General features: G+C 34.7%; 1 protein-coding gene and 1 long non-coding RNA gene across 2 annotated transcripts; both read left to right on the top strand.

Annotated features, from left to right (window-relative positions):
- Positions 1 to 731: 731 nt before the first annotated feature.
- On the top strand, positions 732 to 3,010 carry LOC148696587 (uncharacterized). Its single transcript, XR_015962295.1, has 2 exons — positions 732 to 938; positions 2,762 to 3,010. It is a non-coding gene; the product is annotated as an uncharacterized LOC148696587 (long non-coding RNA).
- Positions 3,011 to 13,120: 10,110 nt separating this feature from the next.
- Positions 13,121 to 16,043, top strand: LOC137724420 (codeine O-demethylase-like). The gene is made up of 4 exons (XM_068463161.2): positions 13,121 to 13,396; positions 13,766 to 14,010; positions 14,229 to 14,556; positions 15,553 to 16,043. Exons 1-4 carry the CDS (start codon positions 13,121 to 13,123, stop codon positions 15,796 to 15,798), a joined length of 1,095 nt encoding a protein of 364 aa, XP_068319262.1. The 3' UTR covers positions 15,799 to 16,043.
- Positions 16,044 to 16,100: the final 57 nt, after the last annotated feature.

Raw genomic sequence — 16,100 nt, 5'->3', positions numbered from 1 at the left:
GTTCTTCAGTGAATACCTTTAAATTTAACGTTGCTTAACATAATGAGGTGAATTGAAATTAAAAGAGCTGAAAATGACAATTTATGTAAATAAAGTGAGATAATTTCTTAAGGATTATTTTGTAGAATTGTATTGGGATTATTATGACATTATGAAAAATAAGTAATTATCTTAAACATTTTTTTATGAGTATTATGAACATGTTTCTTATATTGATACATTGCTTTGGAGACAGCAACACCATGAGCATTTGTCAAATTATTAATTTGTTAGAGAAAATAAAAATGGTAGTATATGCTTCAAGAAAAAGACTAACTTAGCTACTTATGAAGACAATAACACCATATGTCATTTCTTATGCATAGGAATGAGAGGGAAAAATAAAATTGAGGATAGGAATTAGCGGGAAAAAATAGAGGGAAATGTTTGTTTGTTTTTATTTTTTATATTTTCAGTTTTTAAATCATTTTTAAGAGTAAAATGAGTTAACTATCCTTACATGTTGTGCACATGATCTCACTTAACATAAATATAGATGGAATATATGAAAAACTAACAGTAGGGACAAATCGGCTAAAAAAATTAGTTTGAGTCCTTAATTTTCCAATAAAAAAGTTCAAAAGAGAAATTGAAAGTTAAGTGAAAGTTCAAAGAGTAAATCGAGAATTTACTCTAACTCTTTTATCTTATATACCTTTGCAATCGTGCAACGGAAGCCCAGTGCCCACTCTCAGTCCCTCTCTTTTCTCTCAAAACCCACAAAAACGCCACCTTTTAATTTCAAAGAAGCCACATTTCCCCTCTTTCCCTTTACTTCTACAGAGGAGAGTCTAGGGTTTAACAAACATGTCTTCTGCTTCTAAGTTCCAAGCCCACCGTTGCCATGGCCTTCCCCATTTTTCAGTGCAGTCCTCCGAGACCTGCCATGTTCAAGAAAGGTACCTTCTTTATCTTCCTCATTTAATTAATTAACTAATTTGTTGAGCTGTAAGTTTGCTACAGATAAACTCATAACCCCTGTTTTGTGTTAGGCTTTTGAAGGTGTTTTGGTAAACAGCAAATGCTTGTTCGTTTTATTTGTGATAGTGATTAATGGGTTGTGATTATTTTGTCGATTTGTAAGTTTAATGATCGGATTTCTTTCAACATACGTTGTGGGGTTCTTTGATGCAGAGAGAGAGAGAGAGAGAGAGAGAGAGAGAGAGAGAGAGTGTGTGTGTGTGCGTGTGTCTGAGTTTTTCGATTTGTTTGTTTGATACAAGCAATATTGAGGGAGGGGAAATCGAACTTAGGACCTCAGGAGAAGGGGTAAACGCTCTTATCGCTTGAGCAACAAGCCCCTTGTTAGTCCTTACATTGTTAGGTTTGTTTGACAATGCTGATTTTCATCCAAAATTTGGATCTTTAAGGAATTTAAGAGAAAAAGATCATGTTCATGTGGGCTTCTTTTAACTTGTCCAGTTTGTTTTGTATTCCTAGTACATTACCGTGATGGTGATGTATACAAATTCTACAAGGTTTCTTGTATTTATGTTATTGAATGCTAGACATACCTTGCCTAATCACGACTTCAACTTCCTTTACGGATTTATGCTGAAGAATTCGATACAGTTATAACAGCAGGTGGGAAATTTGACTATTAAGATGAATTAGTTAGAGGATCGAATGTCATAACTCTCACATGTGGCTTAGATGGGGAGGATATCGTTAGGACCGGGACAGAGAGACAAGAGGCATTGCGATTTGTTGTACAATGAATTTGCAAAACATGTGCAAAAGCTAGTAGATGTCAATGCGGTTTTTGTCTTGTTTTAATATTCGATTTCAAAATCTGAAAATCTCTAATGAGCTTTCACGTACATTTTTAGTCCTTTAAGTATTGAGATCTCTAGGCTCTAGGCATGTATCTCTATAAAAGCATATTCATTTATACCTTAGTCATACGAAATCATATGCATTTGTACCTTATTGCTAGAGTGGGCAGTGACTTATGGGTATGGAAGCATATGCATATGGACCGTGTTGCAGCAAACATTGTCATGATCAAGGGGATAGTTTTACAAGAAAAGAGGAAAAGATGATTGAAGCAATGACATAACAGTTAGAAACTATTTTCCACCTTTAATACCAGTTTGGGTTGAAACTTTCTGTAAAATTTAAGTAGGGATTTTCTTTGCTGAAGTCAAGGAGTTTCCGTCTTTCTTTGTATTTCCAAGTGGTTATTTGAGCTCAGTACATCGGGATTAATGTGTTGAACTAGTTCGGTTTTCTTTTGTAGTTTATTCCTTGGCCAAAGCAACTAGGGTCAGATTTAGTTGAACTGTATTCAATGGTCAAGCCTATGTAACATATATAAACTATGTACTAAAGACATATCTAGTAGCTCGTGATGAGATATCTACAAGTGTGCAATGCATTCTCGCAGTGGTTTCATGCCCAAGAACTGATATTTGCGACAAAAAATTTATGTAATAGGCTTGAAGAGAAAGAATCATAAGTTTTTTGGGGTCATATTGCTTTCTCATAACCTCCTTGTTTTTAACACATCGCTTAAACATCCTGATTTCACGTAACTTATGATGAAGCATAATTTATCCAGTGATTCGGATACGAGAATTTGGAAAATTATAGAAACAGATCACTTTTAGGTTCTTCAAATGGAGTAATTATTGATTTTGTTCAGATTAGCAATGCTTATTTATAACCGCTAATTTGTATCTAGTTTTCGTTTACTAACACTTGTTCTTTTTGATCAATTTAGGTTCAGTGACAGTAATGGCTGCTCGAAGGAACATGATCCCCTCAAACATTGTACATGAAAGATTTTCTCGTTAAAGGTACTGTTGTTGGGTTTATGTATTTGAAATACATAAAGGTTTGACATAGGGAATGAAGCCGATTGGTCCGTGTAGGATGGTTAGAAATCTAATATTCACAAATTGTTGTAAAGTGCCAACACATTGACATACTTTTTTGGATAATAGATTTGGTGCTGCAATTTCTGGCTTTAGGCTTATCGTAATAATTTGATATCTAACTCGCAATTTGCAAGTGGAGGGAAATATCACGGAAGTCTATTTTTACCCTGATCTCCCTGCATGATATGACAAGGCTCTCTTTACAAGTTTACATAGTTTCTTGGTTTTTGTTATGGCAAGTAGTGGCGATTAGACTCCCCTTAGACCTGGCTGCCCTTGCCTTCTTGTTGGTTATGAATCCTGAAGACATCTATGCATGATCTAGTTGGCGTGAAAAAGATCCCCCGAAGAAATCTGCAACACCTGTTCTCTTGAACAATGCGGGTCTCTCTGGGGTAATGAGGCTCGGCGCAGGCCCCGTATCTCTGTCCAGTTTCGGGCTGTAAAATGTGGCTACGGACAGCCTCTCGATCTCACGATTAACCGTTGCACGATGTTTGATGCTGCTGTAAATTTCATCTGTCACAATCTGTCAAACAAGAGAGACATCTAGCTAATGTCAATCTAAATTATGCATTCAAATTAACAGCCTAATAACGTAACATATGATATTGTTTGGCAATAAAAGCATTATTCAGGGGTTTTAGAGGAACCCAAATCCCATCCTTTTTTTTATATCTGAAGGCCTTCGATTTCATTGACTACGAGGACAACGTCCGAGCAAGGGTCGAGGCCAAAGGCGAGCCTAACGGTAAATTGAGAAAAAAAAGCATTTCATTAAAAAAAAAGAGAGTAGATTCTTGAGGTGTTCACGGGAAGGAAAAGACTTAATAGGAAGCGAAGTCGAAGTCAACTTATTCAATCGAAAAGATGAACCTAGGGTCTATTATTGGAGATGCTCGTCTTAGTTAAAAGTGTGATACCATCTTTTGAATCATATTTTATAAACCATGTGATGTGCAGGTTGATGATTTTGAAACCTTCTTTTTAGACCATATTTTTTGAGTCATTAAAGATGGAATCCAAGTATTAACCAACATACCATGTGGTCGATAACACGCCTATGCAATATCACTTCACACAACTAGTCAATATTATGTTGTCAATAACATATCAAGATGATTTTCGTATAACTTGCACAAAAACTATGCTACAATACTATAGTGCTATTTGAGAACATCGTGTTGAGAATGTATTTCAAATTAATGTGAGAATGGGTTTGCATGAACTTATAAATAAATTGAGATTCTACTATAAAAATTCGTCACTAGTGAGGGGCATGTTGAGAATTTATTCCACATTGATGGGAGAATAAACCTTGCATGAGTTTATAAGTATGCCGGCTACTCTTCCATATTATCAATTAGTTTTATAATGAAATCTCAATTTTCTTCACATCATTACGATATTATTTTAACTTTGAGAATAAACGGTCATTTGTTTTTAATATTATTTTATGCAAATACAATGTACCTGGATTTTAGATAAGGTCCAAAGTATTTCTTTGGTGCCTCCAATTGTGTTACTTGAATGGTGCCTCCAATTGTGTTACTTGAATTGTACTATTTCAGACAGCGACTCACTAATTCTAGTAATGCCTTTAAGTTTAATATAACAAACAATGTCATTACGTCAAACACTTGTCTCCGGTAGCTATCGATACATGCATACAAATTAAATGGCACTTAATATTCTTGACAATCTTTTTTTTTTAACTTGGCGGCAGCAATCGATCGACACCTGCAATCAATTGCACCGATCCCTTGAATTTGAGGGTTGTCCACTTTGAGGATGAGGAGGCATGACCATTATTGGTTTCCATCTTATCTAGAGAAACCAGATCACAAGTAGCTTTCCACTCTAATTTGGATATAAGGTTACGATCCAAATCTTAAACCTAGAATTAAACCGCTACACCGTGACTGATTTTTGAATCCATTCGATCTCTTAAAAGGATTACTAATCCTTGAACTTTTCAAGGAATCCTTCATCAATGGTTGTGAATGATTGATTTCTCTCAATCTTTTTGACCTTGGTTATGTAGGAGCAAGTCAGATAGATTGAGAAATAGAACCATATAATTTGATTCGTTTCTCGATAGCCAAAGAATACTTCTAACAAGATATATATCGAAGAATTAGTGCGAGATTATTTATCTGAAGCTTGGTCTAAAATTCCATAAAAAATTAGCTTTTATGATTACATCTGCAATAAGGCAAAGGAGTGGTTGTTCAGATTTCGCCTTTCTAAAGGAACATAAGCTATAACAATTGTGTCTCCCCCTTCCAAAACAACCAGAAATGTTAAAAAAAAGTATGCCACGACGTACAAAGCTTTCGTGCTCCTCTTTATCACTAAATATAGGATGTCCTAATAATTAACCACCCAACAAATATTCCAACCTTGTCGTCCAATGTGCATGTAGCATATGTTTACTTATCATGAAAGAAAATGTAAGATATGAGTATCATTCTTATTTATGGCAAGTAGTGACAATTAGACTCCCCTTAGACCTGGCTGCCCTTCTTCTTGGTTATGAATCCTGATGACATCTATGCATGATCTAGTTGGCGTGAAAATGATCCCCTGAAGAAAATCTGCAACACCTACCCTCTTGAACAATGCGGGTCTCTCCCGGGTAATGATGCTGCAGGTCCGTATCTCTGTCCAGTTTCGGGCTGTAAATTGTGGCTATGGACAGCCTCTCGTTCTCACGATTAACCGTTGCATGATGTTTGATGCTGTGGTAAATTCCATCTATCAAATGTGAGAGACATTTAGCTAATGCAATCTAAATTATGCATCCAAATTAACAGCCTAATAACGTAACATATGATATTGTTTGACAATAAAAGCATTATTCAGGGGTTTTAGAGGAACCCAAATACCATCCTTTTTTTATCTGAAGGCCTTCGATTTCATTGACTACGAGGACAACGTCCGAGCGAGGGTTGAGGCCAGTGGTAAGCCTAACGGTAAATTGAGAAAAAAAACATTTTAATTAAAAAAGAGAGTAGATTCTTGTGGTGTTCATGGGAGGGAAAAGATCTAACATGGAAGCGAAGTTGAAGTCAATTTATTCAATCGAAAAGATGAACCTAGGGTTTATCATTGGAGATGCTCTTATCTCAGTTAAAAGTGTGATGTTAAAGGATAATCTTTTGAACGATATTTTATAAACCATATGATGTGCAGATTGATGGTTGGAAACCTTCCTTTTAGACCATATTTTTTGAGTCATTAAAGATGGAATCCAAATATTAACTGACATAGCATATATGGTCAATAACACACCTATGAAATATCACTTCACACAACTAGACAATATTATGTTGTTGATAACATATCAAGATGATTTTCGTATAACTTGCACAAAAAACTATGCTACAATACTATAGTGCTATTTGAGAACACTGTCTTGAGAATGTATCTCAAATTAATGTGAGAATGGGTTTGCATGAGCTTATAAATAAATTGAGATTCTTATATAAAATTCGTCACTAGTGAAGGGCATGTTGAGAATTTATTCTACATTAATGGGAGAATAAACTTTGCATGAGTTTATAAGTATGCCGGCTACTCTCCCATATTATCAATTAGTTTTATAATGAAATCTCAATTTTCTTCACATCATTGCGATATTATTTTAACTTTGAGAATAAATGGTCGTTTGTTTTTAATAGTATTTTATACAAATACAATGTACCTGGATTTTAGATAAGGTCCAAAGTTGGAGGATTTCTTTGGTGCCTCCAATTGTGTTACTTCTTGAACCAAAACAAACAAACAAACAAGTTGTATTATTTCAGACAGTGAGTCACTAATTCTAGTAATGCCCTTAAGTTTAATATAACAAACAATGTCATTACGTCAATGTCATTACGTCAAACACTTGTCTCCGGTAACTATCGATATATGCATACAAAATAAATGGCACTTAAATCTTCTTGACAATCTTTTTCGTACTTGGCGGCAGCAATCGATCGACACCTCCGATCAATTGCACCGATCCCTTGAATTTGAGGGTTGTCCACTTTGAGGATGAGGAGGCATGACCATTATTGGTTTCCATCTTATCTAGAGAAACCAGATCACAAGTAGCTTTCTACTCTAATTTGGATACAAGGTTACGATCCAAATCTTAAACCTAGAATTAAACCGCTACAACGTGACTGATTTTTGAATCCATTCGATTTCTTAAAAGGATTACTAATCCTTGAACTTTTCAAGGAATCCTTCATCAATGGTTGTGAATAACTGATTTCTCGCAATCTTTTCGACCTTGATTATGTACGAGCAAGTCAGAAAGATTGAGAAATAAAACCATTTAATTTGATTCATTTCTCTATAGCCAAAGAATACTTCCAAGAAGATATATATCGAAGAATTAGTGCTCGGTTAGCTGAAAACCATAGTTTATCTGAAGCTTGGTCAAAAATTCCAGAAAAAACTAGCTTTTTATGATTACATCGGCAATAAGGCAAAGGAGTGGTTGTTCAGATTTCGCCTTTCTAAAGGAACATCGGCTATAACAAATGTATCTCTCTCTACCAAAACAACCGAAAATGCTAAAAAAAAAAAGTATGCCACGACGTACAAAGCGTTCGTGCTCCTCTTTATCACTAAATATAGGATGTCCAAATTAACCACCCAACAAATATTCCAACCTTGTTGTCCATTGTGCCCGTAGCACATGTTTACTTATCATGAAAGAGAATGTAAGATATGAGTATCATTCTCATTTATGGGAGAGTGTAAAATACATATCATTTTCGCAACACATTCTCTCTATATAAACATGTGTCAATATAAAGGCATCTTTGCTTATCATGTATGAGGATGGGAATGACGGATGATTCTAATCTTATGTTTACTACGAAGAAATTTGAGGTTCTGTCATAAAATTACATGACAATATGAAAAGTTACACAACTTCTAATAAATCCTTACATTGTTTGATCCCATACCGATGTGGGAATGCTCTAACCATATGAGCCGCATCAGTTTTGAATATGGGATACTTGAAAAAGAAAGATATCTCATTAACGTAGGAAGTGGTCCTTCAAATCCTCATTCCAATCCACATGGTTTGACCACTTTCTTGATACATTCCCCATGTAAGGTTGAAATGCTTTGGATGAGAGATAAGTTTACTCTCGCATCATGGCTTTATTTTAATAACCCATTCTAATATTATCCACCAACAAATTAAGATCTATGTATATCACAAGAAATTTTTCAGTATATTGGAAACACAGCCTGTTATATCAATTGTAATAACACAATTGGTTAAAAACTTAAAAAACAAAATTCAACTAATTATATTATAACAATTAGTGTACCAGACCGTGTTCTCGATACATTGAAAAATCTCTTGCATTTTAGGCTTTTGATGGTGGAGAGATTTTTCAGAATACTAGAGCACGGGTACATACACCATATGTTCTTTTACAAGTAGAGCAATACTTGGGGAAAAAAAAAGAAGAACTTTCTTTCACTTGTATAATTTCATATGACGTATTGCCCTGTATTTCAGCCACGTTGAAAATTTTCTCCATAGAGTAAATGGAATGCATTGGTCTTAGGACCATGCCACCATGTCCAATATCGGGTTTAATTACCCCAATTGTTTGATAATCATGCATGTTGAATCCTCCAAGATCTTGGAAATTAAGAAGTATTTATTTCCCGCATATTTACAACGGCGACCGAGAATAAAATTATCACTTTATTTGATCATTTTTCTACTTCTTTCCCTCGCCCTACAAATTGAGGAATGTACGTACGTGGAGGCCCTAATCATTTTTTTTTTTTTTTTTTTTTTTTTTTTTAATATAGGAAACCCTAAACATGTTAAGACTGAGACTTCAGTATTAAACAGAATGGAACGATTCTAATTCAACCAAATAATAGAGTTCAATCAATTCAACAAAGTGTGTTTGAAGACATGTTCTTGGTTTGTATTTACTACGCTTTAATAGCAAGGAATACGAATCCTACCTCTTCGAAATTAATCGATTTTCGAATATGGATAGAGAACCAAATGCAAATCAGATTATACATATTTTGGCCATTGATTAAGTCCATTTCTTTGCTCTGGAAGGTCATCATCCACTAACTTTCGGATATTCTATTTAATCATGAATTCTTGGAATCAATATTAACCACTCCAAGAACATGTATTAATTAATTCTAAATTAGCTATCTAGTTAATCATCATAAAATACTCAAAGCACATTAGACAGTTAGCCCTTGGACCACTTCAAGGAGAGGTTTTTAAGTGTTTCGGAAACACAGTTTGATACACAAAATGTTGCAATATAATTAGTTGAAAACTTGAAGAAAATAAAATTTTCAACTTTTGCATTATGACACTTGATATACACAGCTTGTCATACTAAAAAATTTCTCCAAGAGATTAAATTGGCCAACTTGAGTTAAAAAACCATCATACTTGCATCAGTTGTATTAATTTGTGGTTAAAACATGACTAATTGCCATTCCAATTTCCAGCAGCATGTATGTCACTGACGTCAGTCGTAATCCTTAGTAATAATTATCTTTGGGGTCTTTTGATCGGATCGTTTCGATATGTAAATTGTAATGATACTTCACATCAACCTCTACGTAACCTAAAACTATATACAACCTTTTTTTCTCAAATAACATGAAACATGCATGTGCCATGTATGATGACCTAACAGAAACACGGCATACACAACACACACACACACACACACACACACACATACTGTTTTGATAAACAGGGCATTTATAACTTTGACATTTCAGCAGAGAGTCCATCATGCATCCCAGAATCCCATGATATATATATATATATATATATTTCTACATGTACGTATGCAAGTTATATATACCCATGCATGCATAGCCTTCAGGCAGAGAAATTATTAGGTGATACTGTAGCACCAGTCAGGACCGGTCTTGAGATTTTCAGAGCCTTGTACGAAATTTTCACTAAAAGCATTATTACGAAAATTTTATATCACGAACTGAAGATGCACATTAGTTCTTCGGCTCTTTTTTGTTAAAATTATTTCAGCACAAGTGTATACATGTATATTATAGTTAGTTGAATTGGCCATGGATTTTTAAGTCATCTATGGGGTCCTGGTTTCCAAACAATTGGTGCTGTTTTGAATTTTCCTTTTTTTTTCTTCTTATTAAAAATAAAAAAAAACTAATGAAAAATATTTGAAAACTATGAGTTTTAACTATAAGAACAAAATAAAATATATTAACTCTGCTAGCTAGCAATGGCACTGGCATCACCTGCTAGCTAGCTAGCAGTGCCGAGTGCTGTTACTGATCCACTAAAAATTTGACACGTGTACAACTAAAATGCGTCAACTCTGTCGTTAACGCCCAATTACAATTACAAACCACCCTACCGGGTTCAAGCAACTCCATGCGAATACAAATAAGGACGAGAGAGTGAATTAGGGTTTAGGGTTGAATTGGTTGCGCACTAGTACTGCTTGGTATTGAAAAGGATCAAGAACGATGAAGTAGTTTCTCAACGAAGGCTGATTGTTTAAGTAGGAAACTAGATCAATAAAAGTTGTGGAGCCCCAAAGGTTCTGATACCAAACCAAGACAAAAGAACAAAAAGATTAGAATTTCCTGAATTTTATCAGTGGATAATTACACAGGCAGCACCTTTTAATACAACAAACACGCAGTACCCAGATTTACAAGCGGCGGGTTGGCTTCCAATAACTCCCTCCGCCACCACCATTTTCAATTAGATAGATTTTCTCCCATCTTCAAGCTGTAGCTCACAAAATTGAAATCAATTGCGGCGGTGACCATGTCTGTCGCAATGGTTTCTTATTGTTAAAATTACATATTAATGAACACAAAATGCAGATAAAAAAATAGAGAATACTTAGCGATCTGAGTCTTGACCATTACCAGAATAATTTGACATCTTCCTTAGTATGTAACTGGACGTTAACAGCAGAAGCTAATTTGTTTTAGTTGTACACGTGTCAAACTTTTAGTGATGAATATCACCACTCAAAACTGCGAGCTGCTGCTGCTACGATACCACCTAATACCGTGGACACATGTATAGAAACGGCACCAAACAGTTTTCCGCCCGGCGCGGTGAAAATTTTCCATCACTGATGACGATCGTCCCACCATTTAATTAAGTGATCACTTGAATATGTCCGCCGAATCAAGACATTATTGCACCACAAATCGGCTCGTCCTAATCAGAAACGTGCTCTTAAACTACTAAACAACTAATAAATACTCCATCAGTCAGACAACGTGTATTCATTTTCCAGTTAAATAGTGCATAAAAGGTCAAGTCAAATTAGAGGTATCAATTTATACCCAAAAAAATGGATAATTAAGCACGTTTTTGTTCTCTAAGGATTAAATAATTCATTCCGTAAGTAGCAAGCTGTAGGTGAAAATGACATCCATGAGACACCCATCACGCAACCTTACATTGTTTAAAAAGAGAACAAAATTGTGGGGTTGTTTACTTTAGAAAATTAGATTGTCATCTCTGAATGAAAGTGTTATTTTTATTAAACTCTGATATTTGGTGGAATATTAATTTATAAAAAAATTGAACGTCTCCCTTTACGCAAGATCAAAGAAAATTACATGACTTAGATACGAGGGTAGTATTATGTGTCAGTTAAACGATAATATGTAGAATAAATTTACACGTATTATTATATAATGTGCAATGTTAAAGAGACTAAATTTGTAGACTAAATTTTGTAAACTAAATAAAATAGAAGTCGATAATTGAATTATTACTGAAGTATTCATTAATGTACTTATTTTTTTATTAATGATAGTTTACAAATTTGATTTACATAATATAGAGATGACAGTGTAATCGTGTGGTTAAATTCTTATCGGGGACAAGGACATGCACACCTAATTATTTTTTCGAGGAGGGTAATGTTTAATTAGTTGTGGGAAAGTAGGTAGGAGAAAAATAAATACGTGTACATAAGTAAATTGTATATATGCACTTACGTACCTACATAAAACCAAAATCAGAAGATCTTAAGTACATTTGGAATGTGTTTTTTTAGGGGTGTGATATCCACACATTTGCATTTGCATCCTTTCATACACTAGCTTTTTTTTCACTAAGCCTGAGTGTAATTTCCCTTTTCCACCCGTTCCAAAATAAAAAAATGGAATATGTTTGAATTTCTAAGAAATACAAATTCTCATTAAACTTAGACATATACAATCATTTAACTTGATGTTCTACCAATAAAGCATAATAGATCATTTGAATTTTTTCCTTAGCGATTTGTTATAGCTAAACCTATATATGTATGTATGTATGTATGTATGTATGCTGATTGAAATATTATGCCAATTTAGTCAAGAGTCATCTATATAGTTAATGCATATAATAGGTTGTTTGAACATATTATAAATTAAATGTTCCCAAGCCTGCAACATGCATCTGGGAAGAGATTATCAATCACTGTTCAATCTATCAGCTGCCACCTTAAAGGATGCTCCCGCAATTCATCCTACATATTTTAACGGCAAAGTTTACAAAGCTCAGAGATCAATCCACGAATTATATGGGGGTGGAATATGCATTGAAAATAAACTCCTCTATTCACTCGAACATATGATATAAAGACTGAAAATACACACTCGGATTTTGTTTGGTTCTTAATCTTAAAAACCAAAGCTAATTTTGATTTTTAATAACGACTCACAACTGTGAATTTAATTCTTAACGGATTATCTATCTGGGTACTAATAGTTGACAATAATGCATGTGTATTTTGTATGATTGAACTCACTTCCCGGGGGAACTTGTAACAGATATGCAGGCAATATATATGGGATGTTTCTTTTCAGGTTAATTTTTATAGCTAACATAAAAGATGTAGACACCGGTTCATCTCCAATTGACGACGTGCATGAAAGGCGTAAACTAACGATGTCGGTCTTGCAGAAAACTTCAAATAGAAGCATTCGCCGAGAAACACCCAATGATTTGGACCAAGTAAAGGGAATAACACTTTAATTACACTACTATGCCCTAGTTTTTTAATAATTTGATATCAAGAGTTTTTCTCTCTCAATATTTGCAGTTTTTGCCCATTCGTTTTAGCCTATATAAACACCCATAACTTTGTGGTGTATATACACTTGAGCTCATTAATAAGAAATAAGAAATGGCATCACTATCGCAGCTCCCAGCAGGCTCTGAAAGCTCTAATTCGCTATTCAGCGTCATAGAGACCGCCAAAGAGCCCTTAACTTCAGTCCCACAATGTTACGTTCGTTTGGAACAAGAACCAACTCCATCTGAACTCTCTGATGATAATAAGGGCACCTTCCGTTCTATCCCTACCATCGACATGACGAAATTAGTTAAGGGAGAAACCTCAGACTTTGCAAATCAACTGGAGAAACTGCACTCAGCTTGCAAAGACTGGGGCATTTTTCAGGTCTAAAATTGATCTTTCAAATTTCTTGGACTTAAATACTTTTTCTTAACATAGACACTAGCTAGTACTCCACTTAAATATTATATATCTCCTCATCAAGACAAGCTATAGTAGATTTACATGAATTTAATATCCGATGAACTAATAAATTGTAATTAAGATTTCATAGTTAAGCATAGCTAGTTAGATATATTGTCTTGTTTTATAGGGCTTTAATTTTTTTTCTTTCTATTTCTAATTTCTAGATTAATTTTTGTTATTGTGTAAACGAATTTTAATTTATTATTATATATATATGTCTACATAATTTATCAAACTAAAGTTGGAGAAAACTCATAACCTTGATGTCCTTTTTTTTTGTTCTTGAAGTTGGTGAACCATGGAGTTAACCCTATGCTGTTAGAGAATCTGGAACATGAGATTGAAGTATTCTTTAAGCTTCCCTTGGAAGAGAAAATGAAATATGCAATGAGGTCAGGTGATTTTGAAGGCTATGGAAACATAGGCAACACCAAAGACCAAAAGCTTGACTGGGGTGATAGGTTATTTATGATAACCAACCCTATTCATCGAAGAAAGCCGTACCTCTTCGCAGAGCTCCCTTCATCCATCAGGTCCTCTCTCTGATAAATCTCAAGCGCCTATTTGATAACCATTTCAGTTTTTTTTTTTCGAAAACAAAATGAAACAAAAGCTGAAAACTTAAATGCAAAATGATTATGAAATGGCCCCCTAAACTTGTATACAATTGTTCTCTTACGCATTCAAACACGCATGCACCCCGTTTTTCAAAATTTTTATTAAATTGACATGTTTTCTTGGTATATACTAGGAATACCTTGGAGTCATACTTTATGGAATTGGACAAACTTGCCATGAGACTTCTTGGGTTTATGGTTAAAGCTCTGAAGACAGAGATGAGAGAGATAGAGGAGTTGTTCGATAAAGACGGGATGCAATCAGTGAGGATGACATACTATCCTCCATGTCCACAACCAGAGCTGGTTATAGGGATCTCACCTCACTCAGATATATCTGGGATCACCATCCTCAACCAGCTTAATGGAGTTGACGGTCTCCAAATTAAAAAAGACGGGGCTTGGATGCCCGTCAACTTCCAAAAAGATGCCTTTGTGGTGAATGTGGGGGACATCTTTGAGGTTTGTCCTGTATATACTTCTTTCCTCGCACTTCTTTTCTAGGTAAGTTTAGAACCGAAAATTTGAGTTTTACTCCCAAGCTTTGGAGTAGGTCTAAGGTTAGCAAACGTCGGATTTCGAATCTCTATATATGAGTTTGTGGGAAAATTTGAAACGAAATTGTTCAGTACTATACAAGCACTAGGTGCGGACAATAATTAACTGTTGCATTTGATTTTAATGATTTAACTGAATGAAGAAAGATTGTTACACTAAATTCAGCGTTAAAATATGTAACGTTAAATATATAAGTAATAAACAACATTGGTGAAATTGAGGCATAAATTAGATAAGCTGCAGCAAAACACGTGAGTGCGGGCAGACAGAAAATTTGAGATTTGTAACTCCACACACTCGCGTTAGCAACAGGTAATACTACTTAAATAAAACGGTGCGTACTTGCTTTATCAATATTATTGGATTGGGCTGTAGAATGAACAAACCAGGCTGTGGAAAATTGGTTAATGTTAAGAAGAATGAACCAACAACGCAGCGGAAAATTGGTTAGTGTTAAGAAAAAAATTATAGAGATCATGCTTTTAGATCATATTTTGTGAATCACATGATGTGACGGTTGATGATTGAATTCCTTCTTCCACATCATGTGATCTACAAAATATAATTTAAGAGATGATATTTCTAGTATCACTCCAGTGTTAATATGTTGAGACTGTTGAGTTCGATCATTTAACAATAAAATAAAAACTTGAATCTATCATATTAGGACAATACTTGGCTTCACGACTTAAGTCCATGTTCTTTCAATGACAATGAGTAATCGTTTCACATTGTCACTGGAGAAGGAATGACTTCTTATATGTAAAAAGTTAAATCGTTGTACCCATGCTATTGATTCATTTACGTTATTATACGTGTATTCATATGGTAATACTATACCTTAGATCATGGCATATATGGGGACACCAATATTAAGGAAAATTTATATTACATTTGCAGATGCTGAGCAACGGAGTTTACAAAAGCATTGAACACAGGGTAATGGTGAATTCGGAGAAAGAAAGGGTGTCGGTTGCGATGTTCTTCAACCCTAAATTTGAGGCTGAGATTGGGCCACTCAGAAGCTTGATAACCCCAGAAAACCCACCACTGTTCCAAAGGGTTGGGATGGAAAAGTACATCAACGATTTCGTCTCCCGCCGTAGGCTTGATGGAAAATCGTACTTGGAGCAAATGAAAATCTAAAATGCTTGATTAATGACTGATCGATCACTTATTAATCGATGAGCTATTAATCAAGATATATAGTACTATATGGTGTGACAATAATTAAAGTTGTGCATATATATATATATATGCATAAGCTTTTCCAAATATGTGGATTCTGCAAAACTGGGAATGAATCATACTGCTATAAAATAAGGCGTTCTTTGTACAGCAAGAAAGCCAGCTTCTATTTGGTATATTGTGTATCCTATATAGTAAAAGTGAGGAAGGAAATAAAATGTGTGGTTGTTCTAATAAAGAGATGATTATTGTGTTACATA

This window comes from Pyrus communis, chromosome 5 (assembly GCF_041283825.1).
Source record: "Pyrus communis isolate YQ-2024b chromosome 5, ASM4128382v1, whole genome shotgun sequence".
Lineage (NCBI taxonomy): Eukaryota > Viridiplantae > Streptophyta > Magnoliopsida > Rosales > Rosaceae > Pyrus > Pyrus communis.
This window is presented reverse-complemented; position numbering and strand designations above follow the sequence as displayed.